Source organism: Bufo gargarizans, chromosome 7, assembly GCF_014858855.1.
Source record: "Bufo gargarizans isolate SCDJY-AF-19 chromosome 7, ASM1485885v1, whole genome shotgun sequence".
Taxonomy (NCBI): domain Eukaryota; kingdom Metazoa; phylum Chordata; class Amphibia; order Anura; family Bufonidae; genus Bufo; species Bufo gargarizans.
In genome coordinates this window covers 117,782,561-117,804,969 of record NC_058086.1, presented here as the reverse complement: position 1 = coordinate 117,804,969, position 22,409 = coordinate 117,782,561, and the positions used below count along the sequence as shown (strand labels likewise).

The window sequence follows — 22,409 nt, the reverse complement described above, 5'->3', positions numbered from 1 at the left end:
CCTGCCCTATGCGGTGGCATAGGTGAAATCACAGATGCCGGCGCATTAACCCTTGCACTGCTGCAGTCAGCGCTGACCACGGCACGTGCAGGCTTCAGACGTGTGCTGGGTGTCCATCAGGTCCCCGCGCTGCTGTGACCGAATGGCAGGGAAGGCAGCCCGATGCCTTTTACTGGGAATCGCGGCTGCCTTCCGGGAGAGCCTGTGAGATCCAACCCCCTGGATCTCACAGGCAAGCTGGCTGAAGTGTATTACAGTGTGTAATACACTTACAGCCAATGCATTACAATACAGAAGTAATATAATGCATTGTAAAAGGGGATGAGACCCCCAGAAGTTATGTTAAAGCAAAAAACAAGCATCCTTTTCCAAAAATAAAGTAAAAAAAATAAATAGAAAATGGGAAAAATATCGACTGGCTCTATAAAACCTAACCCCTCATGTGAACCCCGTGTAAAAAAAGCAATTTTTGTCACCTTGCATCACAAAAAGTGTAATACCAAGCGATCAAAAAGTCATATGCACCTTAAAATAGCACCAAACAGTCATCTCATACCGAAAAAAAATTAGCCCCTACATAAGACAGTCGCCAAATAAAAAAAGGCTTTTAGAATATGGAATATTTTTAAAAAAATGCTTTATTATGTAAAACTGAAAACAAAATAAAAAGGTGTCATATTTGGTATTGTTGCGGCCATAACAACCTGCTTATAAAAATACCACATGAGCTAACCATGAACATTGTAAAAAAAATAAAAAAAACAGTGCCAAACAGCAATTTTTTTTTGCTACCTTGCCTCACAAAATGTGTACTATAGAGCAACCAAAAATCATATGCATCCTAAAATAGTACCAACAAAACTGCCATCTTACCCCGTCAAATGTGACATGGCTGCTTTGTTAGCAAAAAAGAATTGATTAAAATGGAAAATCTGACAGTAAAATTGGTTTTGAATATGGTACCTTGAGGGGCGTAGTCTCTAAAATGTGGTCATTTTTGGGTGGTTACTATTCTTACTATACTTCAGACCTGAACTGGTCCTTAAAAAGTGGGTTTTGGAAATTTCCTGAAAAATGTCAAGATTTTCATCTAAACTTCTAACGTCCCCCAAAAATAAAATGACATTCACAAAATGATTCAAACAAAGTAGACATATGGGGAATGTAAAAACTATTTTAGGAGTTATTTTTATAAAAGTAGAAAAATTGAAATTTGGCAAAAAAAATAAAAATATGGCTCAGAATATGGAGACACTAAATCATAATTTTTAAAAAGCAGTTATGTAAAACTTACATAATTTTTTTTTTTTTAAAGTACACATTTGGTATCGCCATGTTCGCATCGACCGGCTCTATAAAAATATCACATGACCTAACCCCTCAGATGAACACCATAAAAAATAAATAAAAGCTGTGCTAAACAAACCATTTCTTGTCACCTTACATCACAAAAAGTGTAATAGCAAGCGATCAAAAAGTCAAAATAGTGCCAGTCCTCTCATCCTGCAAAAAAATAAAATAAAAATGAGACCCTAACTAAGGTAATTGCCCAAAAACTGAAAAAACTATGGCTCTCAGAATATGGAGACACTAAAACATGACTTTTTTTGCTTCAAAATGAAATCATTGTGTAAAACTTACATAAATAAAAATAAAAAAAGTATACATATTAGGTATGGCCGCGTCCGTGACAACCTGGTGTTTAAAACTATCACATGATCTAACCTGTCAGATGAATGTTGTAAATAACAAAATAAAAAACGGTGCCAAAACAGCTATTTCTTATTATCTTGCTTCTCAAAAAGGTGTAATATAGAGCAACCAAAAAATCATATGTACCCTAAACTAGTACCAAGAATACTGCCAACCCTATCCCGTAGTTTCTAAAATGGGGCCACTTTTTTGGAGTTTCTACTCTAGGGGTGCATCAGGGGGGCTTCAAATGGGACATGGTGAAAACATTTTTTAAAAAAATCTGCCTTCCAAAAACCCAAGAGACGTATGGCATTCCTTCTGCGCCCTGCCGTGTGCCCGTAACAGCTGATTACGACCACATATGGGGTGTTTCTGTAAACTACAGAATCAGGGCCATAAATATTGAGTTTTGTTTGGCTGTTAACCCTTGCTTTGTTACTGGGAAAAATGGATTAAAAAGGAAAATCTGCCAAAAAAGTGAACTTTTGAAATTGTATCTCTATTTTCCATTAATTCTTGTGGAACACCTAAAGGGTTAACAAAGTTTGTAAAATCAGTTTTGAATACCTTGAGGGGTGTAGTTTATAGAATGGGGTCATTTTTTTGGGGGGGGGGGGGGGGGGGTTCTATTATGTAAGCCTCGCAAAGTGACTTCAGACCTGAACTGGTCCCTAAAAATGGTTTTGAAAATTTCTGAAAAAATTTCAAGATTTACTTCTAAACTTCTAAGCCTTGCAACACCCCCCAAAAATAAAATATAATTCCCAAAATGATCCAAACATGAAGTAGACATATGGGGAATGTAAAGTAATTATTGGTAAAATTTTTTTATTTTTTTTATAAATAGAAATGAATTTTTTTTACTTCATTTTACCAGTGTCATGAAGTACAATATGTGACGAAAAAAAAATCTCAGAATGGCCTAGATAAGTCAAAGCGTTTTAAAGTTATCACCACTTAAAGTGACACTAGTCAGATATGCAAAAAATGGCCAAGTCCAGAAGGTGAAATATGGCCGAGTCCTTAAGGAGTTAATGTGAAAAATTGATTGGTCCTGAAAGGGTTAAACTGCAGGGAGTTCATTAGAAGAAAATAAATATATTACCTTTCTGGGCTCCCTAAGATCCAGCATTGCCATGCCTACATAACCCTTTTTGACTGCATCAGTGTTATGCCTGTATACTGCCCACGACCGCTGCGATTCCTCCTCCCCCCCTCTTATCCATACCCTCTTGCCCGAGCATGCATGTGTTCTAAATCAGGTGTGGAGAGTAAGCCACAGCCAGATAACTCCTGAATCTGACAATCATCAAGATACCCCATACCCCTCCTTTACAAGTGGCGGCCTATACGAAGAAGTGAATGGGAGCAATGGTTGGAGAAACCAGCTCTGTACAATGGATAGAGATACGATGCTACTGCAGAACCACTGATAGACCCCTGCCAATCTCCAAAACCAGTAACTGGGTCGGCTGTATAGCAATTACCTCAGTACATACAGGTCATAGCTTAGCCTCTCCCAGAAGATGAAAATGCCAGATGATGCATAAGCCTGAGGGCATGTCACTGGTGTCCTATTAGTATCCTGCAGCAAATAATCATTAACATTATGTGATGCTGTCTGTATATTTCTTGTACTGACCCGGAGGCGGCTCAGGACAGCACTGGGCCTAGTAGGGGGCAGCAGGAAACTCTGTAAGGGCACCATTCAAGTGGATTCAACTTTGGGTGCACTTAAAGTTCAAGGACTTTGACGGGAATGACACCTGTCTCTGAATAAGTGTATGAAATAGCAGTTGTAGTAAATAATTCCAGTGCTGTGTTCTAACTGTCCTAGTAGAGGAAAGCGAAACCAAGACCATATTAACCCCTTAACGCATAATGCTGTACATGTGCAGCATTATGCACCCACATTTGTATGGAGTGGGCTGCTGCGGTGAGCCCGGGCCATACACTGTAGGTGTTGGCTGCATCATACAGCAGACACCAGGCCGCAATGACTGGGAACTGCAATCCTGCTGAACCCCATGATTTAACCCTTCGGATGCCAAGATCAACGTTAATCACGGAAGGGGGTTTCAACCCATCCATCCATGGCAGCCTGGATGCTGCTAGTGTACGAAGCACAACTCAGCAGGGACAATGTAAGAATATAATTCACCTTAACAGAACTCTATTGTTAACATGACAAGGAATCAAAAGGTAGCAGGTTCTAGCCCCCTAAGGGGGGTAATAGTTATTAAATAAAATAGTATAAAAAAAAATAAAAAAAAATAGAAGTTTAAATTCTACATATAAAAAATAAATTGGGTATTGCAGCTTCTGAAATTGTCTGAACCATTAAAAGTTTTTTTTGGGAAGGGGAGAGGGTTTAATACTGATAACTTATCCTCAAGATAGATCATAAATATCTCAATCGGCGGCGGTCCGCCACACAGCACCCACGTCGATCAGCTGGTTGAAGGGAAGGCCGCGGTCTGTGGAAGAATAGCATTCCCGTTGACACTGCAGCAGTGAGCAGGTGTAACTACAAACTGTCCCATTCACTTCAATGCTGGTGCTGCACGGTCAACGGCGAGCAGGTAAACTAACAAGGGAAGGCTGCACTCGCACACAGCGCAGCATTCACTTCAACCAACTGATCTGATACTGACGACCTATCCTAAAAGATAGGTTACCAATATTAAAATCCCAGAAAAACTCGCAATTCGCTTTTTTTGTCACCTTGTCTGCTCCACCCGTGATAAAAAAAAAAAAAAAAATCATCATACATCCCAAAATTAGTGTTTGTTCTGCACAAACAGGCCCTCATACAGCTCTGTAGATCAAAATATAAAAGGTTGTGATGCAAAGAAAATTTAGATTTTTTTTCTAAGTCGATTTTTTTTTAAAGTAATTAAAAACTATTTTGATTTGAATCAATTTTGATATTGCTGCAATTGTACTGAGCTGCAGAATAATGGAGCCATGCCTTTTTTTTTTTTAGCTCAGTGAACACCGTTCACTGTCAAAACCTTAGCTGAATTGAGTTTTTTCTTTCTTTTCAATTTTACACCCCAAAAAATTATATTTCCTGTTTTCCAATACAAACCATGGTAAACTAGTGGCAATAAAAAAGCATCTTGTCCAGAAAAAAATAAGCCATCTAAAAAGGTATTTGTGAATAAAAAAAAAAAAAAAAAAAATGAAAATAGGCCCAGTCTTTAAGGGGTTAAGTAGTAAAACTCAGACCTAGAGCTCCAAGACCAGTTGTAAGAAAAAAGGTTAACATTTTTTTTGCCTGGGGTTTTACCGTAAAGATTTAAGCTCAACCCCTTCCCATCCAGCACCACGGGCGAGAACTGTGACAGGGCTCCATAGGAACAGCGCAATTCTCAGACTGACTCTAGCCTATGAGAGAAGCAATCTGATGATTGCTTGTTATAGATCCTTATAGAAACTATAAAGGTTTGCCGTGCTGTGGCTGCATCTTGTCCCGTCCCCATTATAGCGAATGAGGCCGGGGGGAATTCTGGCAGCACACGTGTGCAAACGTTAGCCTGCTGGATGCGTACCGTTTCCCTGCTGGAGCAGCATGCCGAACAAGGCCAACGCCAGTGTGAAAGAAGCCTAAAACATATTATATGGCTGTGTACAGTGTTAAAGAGCTAAAATCATGTGGAGATAATAGTGTGTATCCCTATATGCACACATACATTTGTAAAGAGCTATTCCAGTTTGGGTCTCAGGAAAAGTAGTAATCTGCCCTGCATCTTTGAGGAGAGAGATTAAAATATATAACAATTTTAATTAAAGGGCTTCTGTCAGCCCACTAAACAGTTTTTTTTTTGGTTTACTAATAATCCCTATACTGCGAGCTCCCTATACATAAGTTAAATAATCATTTTGGTTCAGTAGAATTTTATAAAAAGCAATTTTTAAAATATGTAAATTACCTTGCTACCAGCAAGTAGGGCGGCTACTTGCTGGTAGCAGCCGCATCCTCCGATCCTAATGACGCCCCCCTCCGCATTGTGATTGACAGGGCCAGAGAACGGAATCGTTCTCTGCTGGCCCTGCCTGTTTGCATTAAAAATCCGGCGCCTGCGCCGCGGCCGTACCTATCAGGGAGGCGCACTGAGAGGCGGCCGCTCGCTCGACCGCTCCATCCTCAATGCGCCTGGTGTAGATGTGACGTCATCGGCGCATTGAGGATGGAGCGCCGAGCGAGCGGCCGCCTCAGTGCGCCTGCACACATTGAAGATAGGTACGAACGCGGCGCAGGCGCCGGATTTTTAATGCAAACAGGCAGGGCCAGCAGAGAACGATTCCGTTCCCTGGCCCTGTCAATCACAATGCGGAGGGGCGTCATTAGGATCGGAGGATGCGGCTGCTACCAGCAAGTAGCCGCCCTACTTGCTGGTAGCAAGGTAATTTACATATTTAAAAAATTGCTTTTTATAAAATTCTACTGAACCAAAATGATTAACTTATGTATAGGGAGCTCGCAGTATAGGGATTATTAGTAAACAAAAAAACGGTTTAGTGGGCTGACAGAAGCCCTTTAATGTTTCTGTATGGTAATAGCAAACTGAAGGATAAACCATAAGATCAACTAAGTAACACATTATTATTACCTAAGCCTTAGTATTATTAGTGACTAAATTTTCAGTGTTTTTTACAGTATAGTTTGATCTTAAACTAGCATTGTTATACTTCATTATTATTTGGCACTTATACTTTTTCTATTGTTATCATTTACTTGCCTATATTACATAATTGATTAAAGTTGCTATTACTTTAAAGTGTCTGTTTGTGATTATTGAATTACATATCCAGAGGTATCCTGAAAGAACTTTCTGGGGTAAGCTTGAAAGCTTGCATTTCCTGATCCTTCTCTTTTCGCCAACATCAACTGTTGGGGGAAAGTAGTGAGGCCCACATACACATTAGATTGGCCATTAACACACTATGTATGGGGACTTTAACAGCACTGGATGGACCCCCCTGACTCCCTGCCAGGGAGTTTGTCATTTTACAGGACAAACAGTCATGCATGCACAGCTTAAATATTTTTGAAAGAATCAGCGACAGATTTTAGGGAGAAAAAAAAATTAAAAATAAAATAAATAAAAAATCACCAAAAAATCTGAAAAAGGTCTCCTCACCTTTTATGCCGTCAAAGTGACAAACTTTGTTGTACAAAATAGGTGACTCTACCCCCTTCATGACAGTTTTTAGAAGTGCAAAGAAAAAGAGGAGGCGTATCAGGCCTGCCACTTTTAACTTTATTCACATCACATGGTGCGGTGCTGCGCGGGGGCCACTGTGCTGTTTTTCTGGCTGGTTGGTCGGGCCCAGAGCTAGGTATGGCATGGTCAGGCAGCAGGGGTGCTGTTTGGCCACTGGATCCCGCCGCCGGCCGGGTTGGCGCCACAGCGCTGGTGGTCGCCGTGTAGCGCCGCGCCAATTTTAGGTTAGGACCCACTCAGAGGCAACCTTGGCGTGGTGAGTGGGCTTATTGCCTTTTGATCAAAATGTACACAAATGCCTCATTTAGCATGTAGCTTGGAGGTGGTACACATGCGCTATTTAGTGCTGTCTCCTGCAGGAATGCAGGGATGAGATCCTAGCATTAGCAGTGGATGTGCGATCCATTTCTTTCTTTTCTCTCCTTATTTAATACTTTATTCACATCAGTTTTCTGTCATGAATAAAAGAAGAAACCTACACTAGCCTCTTTAGACTGTGGCACGGCCAGCAGGAGGATGCGCCAGATCTGAGAGTTGTACTCCCCCGCATAAATGTGACGCATCCTCTGGTGGCGACGGGGAAATAAAGACCAGCAGAGAAGATGTTAGTGTCCCACTAAGTCATTTGCTGAAGAAACCTTCCTTTCAAGGTTGATAGATCCTCTATAATGTAGGGTGATGTTAAATTGTAAAGTTGAGGAAAATGTACCTGAACCAATTGTATACCATCTTCATCAGGGGAAAATATGTCATTATGGCCACCAAGAACATTCCCATCAAGCAACTTGTGATCGGCTGAGTAATATAATGTTTGCACCTGTAAAACAATAAAAGATATACCCATATGGATACCATTCCTATAAGCAAAATGTTTTATACTGCAGAAATTCCACTTTCTGCCATCTTCACTGTCTTTAGGCTCCAGTTTGGGGGGGAAAAACACTGATGGCACAAGTTCTCCCAAAGGCTCACGTCAGCTTCACCTCTATATCTTCGTTGTCCAAAACTCAATAAAAGGGCACAGATGGAACAATAACAGAATAGTATATTCTTGTGCAAGATAATATGATGGGGCACAGAGGAAGAAGGAAAAAAAATTGCAATATACAAAGAGCTTAAAATAATGTATCTTGGTACATAACAGTAAGTCTACAAATAAAGGAAAAGTTACAGCTAAACAAAGTTCTCTGCAAAAAAAATAAAAGTAAAAATAAAAGGAAATCTTACTGGCAAGAAACACACATGAAGGACTACTGAAAGCACAGATTACGAGTGGATACAAACAATCTTGTCTTTTTACAGGTTATGGTAAAATCTTGCAAGTTTAAGTGGAATTTGTACGCATGCAGGAACATGGCAGAAGAAGGGGCTTCGCACAATCATTTCATGCAGTGGAAGAATTAAAACCTATGAAAAACCTCCATCCATATGCACAAAGAACGGCTCCCACTCCAGGGGCCACTGCACAAGCAAAGACTTTGTGCTACAAATACATTATCACCTATCCTGTGCCTAGGTGATAAACACCTGATTACGGAGATCCCTGCACCCTAGTTCAGGCTCCTCCTCATTACTAACGTGCAGAAGAGAAACAGTGAACACTAAAGCTCCATTTGAAGGGCCTATCCTTAGGGGAGACCATGAATATCTGATTGGAAGGGGTCCAGCACTCTGCTGATCAGCTGTTCCAGGGTAGGTCCTACGGCAAAACTATACAACTCCATCCACTGTGTTAATGGACAGAGCTGGTGGATGGGAAAAGCGCTGTAGTAATCCGCTCCGTCCACTAGACAAAAGGATGGAGCTGTCAAGTTCCAGTGCCAGAGCTACGCAGTAAAGGCCGATTGGCAAGGGGGCTGGGTGTCAACTCTCATTGATCAGATATTGCTATAAATAGTGAAAATCGGGGACAAACCCTTTAATGCATTTGTGGCTGAGTACAGCTATTTCCTTAAAATCCATAGAAACAAGCGGTAGCGTGGACGTGTCTACGGCTCTATTCACACTTCAATCATGCATTGATAAGGAACAGAGGGCCCAGAACTCGCGTTTTAGTAACAAGTAAGGGATCCTGCATTGGGACCTCCAGCGATCAGACATTTGTCACCTGTGGCTAGGTTATAAATGTAATTTGTAGTACAAAGTTTATTAAATCATGGCCACACCCCATTCAACAGCAAAAAATAAAAAAATAAGAAATAAAGATAAAATTTGCAACAAACTGGAAAACGGACATGCGTCTGAAAGCATGTGAATTTATTGCAGATTTTCTTGGCCTCATGTAAATGTACCCTTACGATCTGGTCTCCCATTCATTTCACGTGTGGCTGCACGCAGTTTCCACCGGCTCATCGATGGAACAATGCTTTACAGAAAGTGTTGGCCACTGGAGACAACCTCCTCAGCCAAGGTCTACTGCAGCCTACCAATGTTTTCTGAAAGGGTTTCTCAAGTTTCCATTAGAACTGATTTTCCTTGCAGAAACGTGAAATATTGGACATTTGCTCACCTCTGAGCACCTTCAATTTTTCAAGATCAAGCTCAAAGCCATTAGGCATCACTCAGACTTCTATTTCTGAAAATATCTGACACCTGAGGAGATTTGTGCAGACTTGGTGATGGCAGTTGAGCAGTAGGGGAGGTGTATGCACTATATTTCTGGAAATCATTGCCAAGCTCATGGACTCCACTAATGTGAACATCTTTCTAGGACCTTCCAGAAAATGAAGTTTGGTCAGTATTTCTTACGATGTGTGTGGAAACATAAGGTTGCACAAGATTACGATACATAACTAAGATGTTCCCCAAATGTGTCAGATTAGAAACTACTTATGAAGTTCAGACATTTATAATCTAAAAATGTGGACTGTGATACATTGCACACTGATCCTGTAAAAGGAGTAAACACTGTTAAATCATCATCATGGTTCTCTGCCCACAGCGGATTTTCTTAGAAGGGCTAGGGCAGACTGGTGCTTCATTACGATTCTATTAACCTTGATGTATCTTCATTGTTCTTCAGTCTTGGGTATCCTACTTTTGTTAAATAACCTATGGAAAGATAATCAACGGGGAGGAAAATCTGTTAGTAGGTTTCATCATAATGGGGTCAAGTTCAAGCAAACCTGTAAGAAAACATTAGAAGACTACAGTGATTCAAGACAAACAAAAACCCTCAGCACTTACACAAACTGTAAGAGAAAATAAAATATTGGGAAAAAAGAATTCTTCTCACCTTTAAACCTACCAGTTCTCTACTGAAAACAGAGTCTCTTTATTTTGGGCTCTGATCATCATAAAAGGACAATTTCAATTAGTTTTAAAAAGTTTTGCTACCATGCTATGCGACCAAAACCACTTGTGTAAGACTAACCTCATCCATCAAGGATTCCAAACTTTCTCCATGTTCCCATATGCTGCGCTGGACCCAGTTGATTACCTTTGTGTACAATTTGCCATTGCTTGGAAGAGAAACATTTTCCTCAATCATTATTTCCAGCTATAAAAAATAAAAGATGAATAAAAACATTAGAAGAGGAGATTGCCATCAGCTTAGAACTGCCCCACTGACTTGATTCACGTAGTGTTTGTCATGTCACATCCCTTTGGATTAGCCCACAAAAATGACTTCCCCACAGAATAGGTGATAATTATGGATCATGGGGAGTCTGACCGCTGGGAGCCCCTGGGATGCAGAGTCCACTGCTCCATGTACTTCTATGGGTCTGATGTTGACAATACCCAGTCAGTCCCACAAAAGTGAACAGAGGGGTGGACTGACATGTGCACTACAGCTTCATTTATAAAGGGGTTATGTATACTTACCTGCTTCCCAATGCCATCTCCCTGACTGCTGGCTTCAGCTCTGCCCAGCTCCTCTTGTGTCACGTGAATCTTTGCCATGACGCAAGTAGAGCAGTTCAGTCCATGGAGCCAAGCTGAGCAGCTGAGGCCAGGTAGTCAAGAAGCTGGGAGCCGGCGCTGGAAAGCAAGCCTGTATGCTTCCCTTTGCAGGAGAAAGAGGGGGATGTTCCCCAAAAAGTGCACAACCTCTTTAGAGAGGGGACTTGGGGATCTCTCGTTCTCTACATCCGTACCATGGGGAGAAGGGGATCGTAGCAGTTGGACTCCCCTGTGCTCATATATTTATCACCTGCCATTTTTATAGGATATGTCACCAGGAAAACGAGATTTTTGTATAACTTACCAGTAAAATCTCTTTCTCGCTCTTACGTTGGGGGACACAGAAGACCTTGGGTATAGCTCATCTCCCTAGGAGGCGTGACACTAAGAAAAAACTGTTAAGCCCCTCCTCCACAGCTATACCCTCAGCCTGGAGAGAAAGGCTACCAGTTGCGTGTCCAAGTAGTGAGAAAAGGCAAAGCCCAAGAAGTGGAACCAACAAGCCAACTACCCAACGGGTAAAACAAACTCGGAAACTCGCGTAGATAAAAACAAAGAATGGGTGGGTGCTGTGTCCCCCAAGGAAAGAGCGAGAAAGAGATTTTACTGGTAAGTTATACAAAAATCTCGTTTTCTCGCCCAGTTTCCTTGGGGGACACAGAAGACCTTGGGACGTTCAATAGCAGTCCAAGAGGGGAGGGACTACAGCACCAAGGCGAAGCACCCGAAGGCATCAAGAAACCGCCGCCTGCAGACCAGGCAGCCCAAGACAGCATCCGCTGAAGCCCGAGTATGCACCCTGTAGAACTCGGTAAGGTGTGCAAGGAAGACCAGTGACCGCCTTGCACAAATGCACGGCCGAAGCCAAATGCCTCCGGCCCAGGGGACACCGACCGCTCTGGTGAAATGGACAGTGACACCAAAGGCAGAACCCTGCCCTTGGTGCGGTAACCACAACAATAGCCACTCGGAGAAAGCGGAGGAAGCCACCCTGGAGGCCGCAACCCTTGCACGGACCTCCTAGAAACACAAGAGGCCAAACGTCGACAAGAGCCGGAGATCTCCAAGCAAAAATGCAAGGCCCAAACAACGTCCAAACGGTGAAGTGTCCGTTCCCGGGGGCGGGAAGGGGAGGACGAATGCCTCGCGGAACTGAAAGACAAACACCACCTTCAGAAGGAAGGAAGAGACGGGATGGAGAACAGCCCTGTCCTATGGAAAGACAGAAGGCTCAGAACAAGAAGGACCGCCACTCAGGCACCCGTCAGAGACCAGACGGCTACGGAAACACAACCGCACAGGACAGAAGGAGTAGAGAGAACTACTGTAACGGCTCCAAAGGAAAGATAGGAGCGCCAAGAACCCAGTATGTAGATCCCAGGGCGGTACCGGAGGGCAGTACAAAGGGAACCCAAGAGCCGCTCCATGGAAGAAGGTCTTGACAGGCCCAGAGGGGCCGTGGAACGCTGAAAGAGGAGGGACAGCGCCGACACTTGAAGCAACAGGGTCCCAGTCCCAGGTCCAGGCCGGACTGGAGAAAGACAGAACCATGGAGAAAGAAAGGCAGAGAGGGGAAAAACGCCCAGCTTCCCACAGAACCCCAGGTAAAAACCCTAAGTCCTACAACAGAACCTGGACGAAACACGGCCAGGAGCGAACACTAACGAGCCCGCTAGAGTCGCCTGGGCAAGCGGGTGAAAACCCAACGAGATCATGCGCAGACCAGTAACACGGCCAGAACGGAAGCCGTTCTACAGTCCCAGTGTGGGAGATCCAAGGGCAACCCTGACCGAATGGTAGTCCTCCCAAGTTACCGAGAAGGTAAGTCCATGGCAGAACCATTGCAGAGAATGGAAAAAAAAAAAAAACTCAATCTGCACCCAGCTGGAGGACAGAACGCGGCAGACCCGGTAAATAGGCACACAGCTAGTACAGCCAGTGTGAACAAGGGAAACAGTACGAGGCCAAAAGGAACACCAGAACCATCCACATGAACAACCATGCTCTCCCCAGAGGGGAGGGCAGCGAAGGAAAGCCTCTGAAGCACGGCCGGGACAGAAGCCACATCGGAGTGAACTGTACCGAGCGGGAGCCAAACAGCCGGCGAGAAAAGGCAGTCGAGACAGAGGCCGGCATGACACCCTCCAACCGAAAGGAGGAGTGGGCAACAGGGAAGCCATAGGACAGCTCAAGAGCAGAACCCCGCTACACCGAGACGCCCGGTTCACCGCCCGCAGAAGGCGAATACCCTGAAGAACCCAAGATGGAGGTCCTCCGGACCTGGGTACGCGAGCACCCAAGAGAAGTTGGGTGACCTTCCCGAGAAGAGCGGCCCGACCTGGTAACAGATCAGACTGAAACGCAGAGGGCACCAACCGGAAGGACTCACACCACACCGCATCTGAAGAGGAGGAATGGTAGTAGGCGAGGGAACCGTAGTCCCACCAGAGAAAACGCAGAATTCGAGGGACGCCACAGACAGCACTCTCGACTATGTGACCACCAACGCAGGGAAACAATGCCGCGGGAGGACGAACGGGTACGCATCTAGGGACCACGAACACACCCCGGGCGGAAGGGACGAAAGGAATGAGTACCACCCAGCTCGGTGCAGTAGCGAACAAGTAGAGCTCGTCTACTTACACATAAGATATATATATATATATATATATATATATATATATATATATACATATACACACACACACACACCTTTGAATGCCTGTTTGTTGAACACCACCGTAGGCTCACACAGGTGGACAGAACGAGCTCTTTAGAGAGATAGCGCAAGGCTAGCTGCAAGCATCGTATCTCAAGAGAAAAAAAGGTATGTTGCAGGAGAAAGGGAGGCATACGTACGAGTAGCCCCGTAAGCAGTGAGAAGACCAACCCACCCATGGGAGGAGAAGGCATACCTGGCTCAAACAACGGACAGAGCGCACAAGAAAGTCCGCTCACTGCAAAAAAATAGTCACTCAGCGAAGGATCAGCCAGAGTCCAACCGTACCAACGGAAGTGCAAGTGCAACCTGAAAGGCAGTCATGCACAAGACCAGCACGGCATGCAATGGAACGCAAGCAGTCCGCCCAGAAAAGGGGGGAAATGTACCTGGCCAACACAGCAGTCGGCAAGAGTGCAGAAGCCCGCCCCAAAAGGGGGGAATACCAAGGCCAGTACCTACTTTGGAAAAGTAGGACATACCATATTCCGCCCAGAAGGGGGCCATGCCCATGGACGCACATGTCCAGCAGAACGCAGGAAGGTACACTTAGGGAAAGGGGGCATGCACAGGGTTATTCTATCATTAAGTGATTGTGCAAAAATCCACCCAACACCGAATTTCGTGAGAGTGCACCACTCCGCCAATGAAGGGGGACGTGTACCAGTTCAGCACCGCATAAACACGGACAGCCATGGATCACGTGAGCGTGCAAAAATGCCGCCCATGGAATAAGGGGTGGCCATGCACAAGACCAGCACAGATTCCATGGGAGTGCAAGCATTCCACCCAAGTTAGAGGGCATGCTCATGCCCAGAAATGGGGGTCATGCACATGGCCAGCATCGCATCCAGTGAGAGTGCGAGCACCCCGCCATGGATGGGGCCATGCACATGGCCAGCAACACACTGGCGAGAGAACAAACACAGTCAGTGAGAGTGTACGTATGTCGCCTGAGGAAAGGAGACATGTCCAAGGCCAGCAGCGAATCCAGTGAGAGTGCGGCACACCGCCCACGGAAGGGGGGGGGGGGGGGGGGGGGGGCCATGCACATGGCCGGCAACGGATCCAGTGAGGTTCAGTGTTCCGCCTATGGAAGGGGAACGTGCACATGGCCGGCACCGTACCCGTGGAGAGTGCAGTGTACCTCTTATGGGAGGGGTACACGCACATGGCCGGCACCGTATCCGGTGAGAGTGCAGCATTCCGCCTATGGAAGGGTTCATGCACATGGCCGGCAACGAATCCAGTGAGAGTCCAGTGTTCCGCCTATTGGAAGGGGAACGTGCACATGGCCGGCACCGTATCCGGGGAGAGTGCAGTATACCTCCTATGGAAGGGGTTCATGCACATGGCCAGCACCGTAACCGGTGAGAGTGCAGTATTCCGCCTATGAAGGGGTTCATGCACATGGCCGGCAGCGAATCCAGTGAGTGCAACGTCCCGCCTGTGGAAGGGGGTCGTGCACATGGCCAGCACCGCATCCGGTGAGAGTGCAGCAGTCCGCCTAGAAAAAAGGGGGGTCATGCACAAGGCCAGGCCGCAGCCAAAGAGTGCAGTATTCCGCCTAGGAAGGAGGGCCATGCACCTGCAGCCACCAGAACTGGGTGACGCATACTGGCCAGAAAACTTTTATGCATGCACTTGGCCAGCGCCGTATCCCGGGAGAGGGCAAGAAAACGCCTGGGAGGGGGAACATGCCCTGGCCAGCGCCGCAGCCGGGGAGCGCGACATACCGCCTAAGAGAGGGGGGCATGCCTACAGACAGCATACCGAATGATGAGGCTGCCGCGTCCTGCGCAGCCCCACAAGACCAGTTATTTAAAACAAAATTATATATTTTTTTTTTTTATATTATTATTACATTATTATTTATTAATATTACAGCCTCCCTGAGGCAGAAAGGGGGGCAACCATACAGGGGCACAGGCCGTACGGGCCCATCAGGAGCCGGCCAGTACCCAAAGGGTTAACAGGCATCTGGCCTGTGTGGGGGGGGGCGGCGCTGCGAACTCTTGGGGGCGGAGGAACCTCCAGGCGGGAAGAATTCGCGCTTGGAGAGTTCCCGCCCCCCCCCCCCCCCCCCCCCCCAGAGGCCTGAATTTGCGGCCTAGCAGACCGTGAAGCCGGGGCCTAAATTTTACCGGAGACCGGGGCCGCAAGCATTTAAAGTACCGGCCGGCCTAAGCCGGCCGCGGGTGCCCACATACCGGCCGCGGGAGCCCACCCCGAGTGCCGGAATTGCGGTCGGCAGGCCGCGAAGCCTGACAAACTATGCAGCGCCCGGCCGGCCGGAATGCACCGACGGCCGGCCGGGGCCTGTTGGAGCACAGCTCTAGCCAACGCCGGCCGCGGGAGCCCACCCCGCGGCCGGAAGAATCAGGGACCCGAGAGGAGCGTGAGGTGCGGCCCAGCAGGCCGCGACGCCTGGGCCAAAATGTGCGGCGTCCGGACCGAAGGTCGGCCGGGCCTAGTTGGAGCATAGCTCGCACTGTAACGCCGGCCGCGGGAGCCACCCCGCGGCCAGGAAGAGTCAGGGGCCTGGGAAGGAGCACCGGATGGTGCGGCCCAGCGGGCCGCGAAAAGGCCAGGCCGCAGCCCGTGGACTAAAGTTTTGCGGCTGCCCTGAGCACGCACCGGCAAGCGCCCCCTCTTTGCGCGGACCTCCATCCTGTAGTGAGGCTGCCGCGTCCCTTATGATCTATGGAGGGGAGAAAGGGAATGGGTGAGTGCTGTCCGCCTTGCGACACCCCAGGGACCAGCCTAGGTCCAGCCACCCAATAGCCACTCTGCTTGGATAGGCTAAAGTATGGGGGTCAGTCACGCAGGAGACCGGGGTGGGGGGAGGGGGTCGTAGGGCTGGAGAAGCCAATCTCTCACCATAGCCGTCTTCACCCTCGGTCCGTTCCAGCAGGGTTGCCCCTTCAGCTACTGGCACCGTAGTGGCAGGACGCTGGAAGAGGGGCTTGGCGTGCGGGCGACCCTTGCGCTGGCGGGATGCAGGGGAGCTGGGCTGCCCTGGTCCACCTTGCCTTCTGTGGGGGAGGCAGCAGTGCGGATGACCGGCACTGGCGCAGCTCGACCCCGGGAGAAACAGAGAGGTCTAGTGCGACTCTGTTGTCCCTGATTGTCTGGAACAAAAGAAAAGAAAAAAGTAAAAATCAAAATTTAAACAAGGAGAAAACAGCCCTGCAGTAGCAGGGAGTGTCTTGCCTCCTTGGACACTAAGCTAAAACTGGCAGCCTTTCTCTCCAGGCTGAGGGTATAGCTGTGGAGGAGGGGCTTAACAGTTTTTTCTTAGTGTCACGCCTCCTAGGGAGATGAGCTATACCCAAGGTCTTCTGTGTCCCCCAAGGAAACTGGGCGAGAAATTGTGTTTTACTGCTGGGTTTACATCCAAACGGCTTAGATCTGCTTCAGGATCCCCTGTGTATGTAGAACAGACATTCTCTGCCCAATGGCTCAGAAAGAAAACTGACCAATACAGATTGCCAAGGGAAGAACTGTGAAAGGGCCTTTACACACATGAATTTGGCACAGTTTTTCTTTTTTTTTTTTTTTATACAAAAACATTTTTGCAGCTTTTTTTTTTCTAGATGGCAATGTGAAGTGAAAGACATAAAAAAAAAAAAAAAAAAAAGTCCGGAAGGAATAAAAATAAAAGCCGAGTTACAGCATGCTGCATTTTTAAAACTATACGTAAAAGCACCCAAAAATGGCAGATTGGTTATTCACGCAGCAGCTCATTTACACAAGGGCTGAATGAAGCAATCGCTATGTGAAAGCTATTCCATTCAGCGGAGCTATTCTGGGTGACCGGTTCCGCTAAGGCCAGACACACACGAGGGAGCTGAATGCGAGGTCCTGTTCCTGACAGGATCGCACAGCATTATACTGGTTTACAATGCTGTGTGACCACGAGAGTCCTGAAATCTACGGTATCACACTGACAGAATGATATATTTGTAAGGGCTCATGCTCACAACCGTATGTATTTTACGATGCGCAAAACACAAATTAGCAAAAAAATACAGATGACGTCTGTGTGCACTCTGTATTTTGAAGAACGGAACAGCTGGTCCCTATAAGAAGAATCCTATCCTTTTCCATAATGCTGACAATAAGAATAGGACATGTTCTATATATTTTTTTGCGGAACGGACAAATGGAAGCGGAATGCACACTGAGTAACTAGCTTTTTTTGCAGATCCAATTAAATGTACGGTTCCGCATACAGTCTGCAAAAAAAAAAAAAAAAAAAAAAAAAAAAAAAAAAAAAACACGAACGGACACAAAGAAAATACATTTGTGTGCATGAGCCCTAATTCAGTAGATTTCAGAACTCTCAGGGTCACACATACTTATAAATCAGTATAAGGCCTCATGCACATGACCGTTTTTTGGGTCCGCATCCGAGCCGCCATTTTGGCGGCTTGGATGTGGACCCATTCACTTCAATGGGGCCGCAAAAACTCAGTGTGCTATCCTCAGCCGTTGCTCCGCGGCCCCGCTAAAAAAATATAACATGTCCTATTCTAGTCCGCGCTTTGCGGACAAGAATAGGCATTTATATTGCCGGCACCCGTTCCGTTAATTACAGAAGGCAACACGGGCGGCTTCCGTTTTTTGCAAAAACGGCACGGTCGTGTGCATGAGGCCTAATGCTGTGCAATCCTGTCAGAGGAGCAAAGGCCAGAACAGGACCTCACATATATACGTATCTGTTTTGGGACCAGAAAAGCTGCAGTCTAAGTGTCTCCGTGTGCCTTCCGTCTCTATCCAAAGATAGAACATGTCCTATTGCCCGCAAATCGCATTGCATGGCTCCATTCAAATCAATTGGTCTGCAAAAAAAAAACGGACTCCGTATGTCTTCCGTATCAGTTCTGTTTTTTTGCGAAGCCATCTATTGGAAATTTTATGCTCAGTCCAATTTTTTCTATGTAATTACTATTACTGTATATGCCATACAGAAAAACGGAACACAACCGGAAACACTACTGAAACAAAAAACGAACCGTTAAATACGGCCTGCAAAACAGTAAAAAAAAAAAAGCCATAAGGTCGTGTGCATGAGCCCTAAAGGGGATTATTGTTTCTCAGCCCACATAATCCAATTTTTTTCAAGAACACGGAGCTTTTTATTGTCTTAAATTAGGTAGATATCTTCTTGCTACCTTTTACCGTAGTTTAGTCAATAAATATTTACCCAGACAATCTTCCACAGCTGTGTCACAAATGTGCACTTTGTGTAATGTATGTCGTCACTGTAGTGCCAAACAAAAACCTATTGTAGCTTTATCTGGATCTCTCTCCCTTAGCTTTAGACACAGCCTCTGTGTGTAGACAAAAAGTGTCCAAATACAGATTAGTATTTTTTCTTTAGTAAAGCGAAGGTGTGTGTTTTTTTCTGGCTGTTAGAGTAGGTTTTATTTTATAATTTACTATTTCTTTCTACTATATGTATTATCTGTGTTCCCTGCTGGTCTCATATACAGATCAATGATGATGTTAGAAATAGCCAATGGATCAGATGTATACAAAGAGGAGGGCACGTCTTCGTTGCATGCCACCAAGCCCCCCCCAATAGGGGCGATTGCACCAAGTGGGAAAATACTTGCATGTAGAATATGGTTATTGATAGCCCAAAACACCAGGAGAAATGAGCACACACCTCCACTGCACTGTAGAGCACAGGGTCACTATACATCAAAGGGGTTTCCACATTGTGTAAAGTATTGGGCCATCAGAATATGACAGCACATTAGGATTGGTAATTGGTCTGATCCCTGGGACCCTGACGGATAAGCAGTATGATTGTGTGCAGGATGGCATGTGTCCCCCTCTAAATTTCACAAACACAGCAGCACCACAGTCACCAGGAAAGGGCAGGAGAAGCAGCTACAGACGTGGACAAAATTGTTGGTACCCTTTGGTCAATGAAAGAAAAAGTCACAATGGTCACAGAAATAACTTTAATCTGACAAAAGTAATAATAAATTAAAATTCTATAAATGTTAACCAATGAAAGTCAGACATTGTTTTTCAACCATGCTTCAACAGAATTATGTAAAAAAATAAACTCATGAAACAGGCATGGACAAAAATGATGGTACCCCTAGAAAACACAGAACATAATGTGACCAAAGGGACATGTTAATTCAAGGTGTGTCCACTAATTAGCATCACAGGTGTCTACAACCTTGTAATCAGCCATTGGGCCTATATATATGGCTCCAGGTAATCACTGTGTTGTTTGGTGATATGGTGTGTACCACACTCGACATGGACCAGAGGAAGCAAAGGAAAGAGCTGTCTCAAGAGATCAGAAAGAAAATTATAGACAAGCATGTTAAAGGTAAAGGCTATAAGACCATCTCCAAGCAACTAGATGTTCCTGTGAGTACAGTTGCACATATTATTCATAAGTTTAAGATCCATGGGACTGTAGCCAACCTCCCTGGACGTGGCCGCAGGAGGAAAATTGATGACAAATCTAAGAGACGGATAATCCGAATGGTAACAAAAGAGCCTAGAAAGACTTCTAAAGAGATTCAAGGTGAACTTCATGCTCAAGGAACATCAGTGTCAGATCGCACCATCCGTCGTTGTTTGAGCCAAAGTGGACTACATGGGAGACGACCAAGGAGGACACCATTGTTGAAAACGAATCATAAAAAAGCAAGACTGGAATATGCCAAACTACATGTTGACAAGCCACAAAGCTTCTGGGAGAATGTCCTGTGGACAGATGAGACAAAAATCGAAGTTTTTGCCAAGGCACATCAGCTGTATGTTCACAGACGAAAAAATGAAGCATATCAAGAAAAGAACACTGTCCCTACTGTGAAACATGGAGGAGGCTCTGTTATGTTCTGGGGCTGCTTTGCTGCGTCTGGCACAGGGTGTCTTGAATCTGTGCAGGGTACAATGAAATCTCAAGACTATCAAGGAATTCTAGAGAGAAATGTACTAGCCAGTGTCAGAAAGCTTGGTCTCAGTCGCAGGTCATGGGTCTTGCAACAGGACAATGACCCAAAACACACCGCTAAAAACACCCAAGAATGGCTAAGAGGAAAAAATTGGACTATTCTAAAGTGGCCTTCTATGAGCCCTGACCTCAATCCTATTGAGCATCTTTGGAAGGAGCTGAAACATGCAGTCTGGAAAAGGCACCCTTCAAACCGGACACAACTGGAGCAGTTTGCTCATGAGGAGTGGGCCAAAATACCTGCTGAGAGGTGCAGATGTCTCATTGACAGTTACAGGAAGCGTTTGATTGCAGTGATTGCCTCAAAAGGTTGCGCAACAAAATATTAAGTTAGGGGTACCATCATTTTTGTCCATGCCTGTTTCATGAGTTTATTTTTTTACATAATTCTGTTGAAGCATGGTTGAAAAACAATGTCTGACTTTCATTGGTTAACATTTATAGAATTTTAATTTATTATTACTTTTGTCAGATTAAAGTTATTTCTGTGACCATTGTGACTTTTTCTTTCATTGACCAAAGGGTACCAACAATTTTGTCCACGTCTGTATAAACCAATGCTGTCTTCATTCTCATGATCAGAGGAACTAGTAGTGACTGTACTGCCAATTGTGTTAATGGTCTGCAGCAGAAGACAATCCCTTCCCAAGTAGGCCACGCTACCAGCGATAATCATTAGCTATGGCGTTTTCAGTGCTTCAAAATGACTGGGAACGTAAAAAGTGTGACACAAGCTCAGCAGGCTTCTCTTCAAACTTAATACAGCATCCATGAACATGCAAGTCTGAACTCACCTTAAGTCGTGGAAGTTTGAGGAAATCATCTTGTTCAGATATCTCAAGAAGATGCTCCTGAATATAGCCGTCAATCATACTTAATAAGCGCCAGTCCCCCATGGAGTCCACAAAATTACGGTGAGAGATACAGCTTTGCACATCCATTTTGGACAATAAATAATCTCCACAAACCTTTAGGGAAAAAAATAAAAAATAAAAGTGTAATGTGGTTAAGAATTTAGTGACTAATGTTCAGAGCAGGTACAAACTGTGGAGAGAATTTCCTTTTACAAGACCACTAGGACAAGAGGGGCTTCTCCAGGACTGAACTACTGTATAAATGACCTATTCTTAGGATAGGTCATCTATATAAGATTGGCAGGGGTCAGACTCCTGACACCCCCTGCTAATCGGCCGATTCGTAGAAGCTTTTGCACCAGAAACAGGCAATGGGACTACAAAGCTGGAGCTAGAGCAAAATCAGAAGGGTCCTGTGAATCTGACCAATCTGATATTGATAACCTGCTCTAAAGATATATGTTATGTTATCAGCAGTTCAGACCCAGAGAACCCATTTAACTCTTTCACCACCAGGTACAGCAATGTGTAAACATGGTGCTCGCACGTGCAGCAGGCGTCATGGCCAGCAGGTGTCTGCTGTTTCAAACAGCAGAGACCCGGGGCTAATTACCGGCAGTAATGCCGATTGTGGTAAATAACGGGTTTACATGCCGTGATCTCACTTTATCACAGCATCTAATGTGCCAAAAACCCAGAGGCTCGCACTAACTTTGAATGGTCAGAGGCTCGCTGAGGGGAGACACAGCATTCATGCAGCAATTCTTATTTTGGCCACCAGATGGCAGGCCAACATAAAAATAAAAAATAAACGATTTTATAGGCTTATCTATGAGCTTCAAAAATCATTCCAAAAAAAAGTTATTTTAACCACTTCAGCCCCGCTAGGTGAAACCCCCTTCATGACCAGAGCACTTTTTACACTTCGGCACTACACTCCTTTCACCGTTTATCGCTCGGTCATGCAACTTACCACCCAAATGAATTTTACCTCCTTTTCTTCTCACTAATGGAGC

General features: G+C 45.2%; 1 protein-coding gene across 1 annotated transcript in view; it reads right to left on the bottom strand.

Moving 5' to 3' along the window:
- LOC122943779 (influenza virus NS1A binding protein) overlaps positions 1 to 22,409 on the bottom strand; it is a 69,685-nt gene that overhangs the window by 10,868 nt on the left and 36,408 nt on the right. The window contains exons 6-8 of the mRNA XM_044301807.1: positions 21,334 to 21,507; positions 10,300 to 10,425; positions 7,636 to 7,743 (exon numbers count right to left, since the gene is read on the bottom strand). Coding sequence (XP_044157742.1) covers positions 7,636 to 7,743; positions 10,300 to 10,425; positions 21,334 to 21,507 — 408 coding nt within the window. The remainder of the gene's footprint in view (positions 1 to 7,635; positions 7,744 to 10,299; positions 10,426 to 21,333; positions 21,508 to 22,409) is intronic.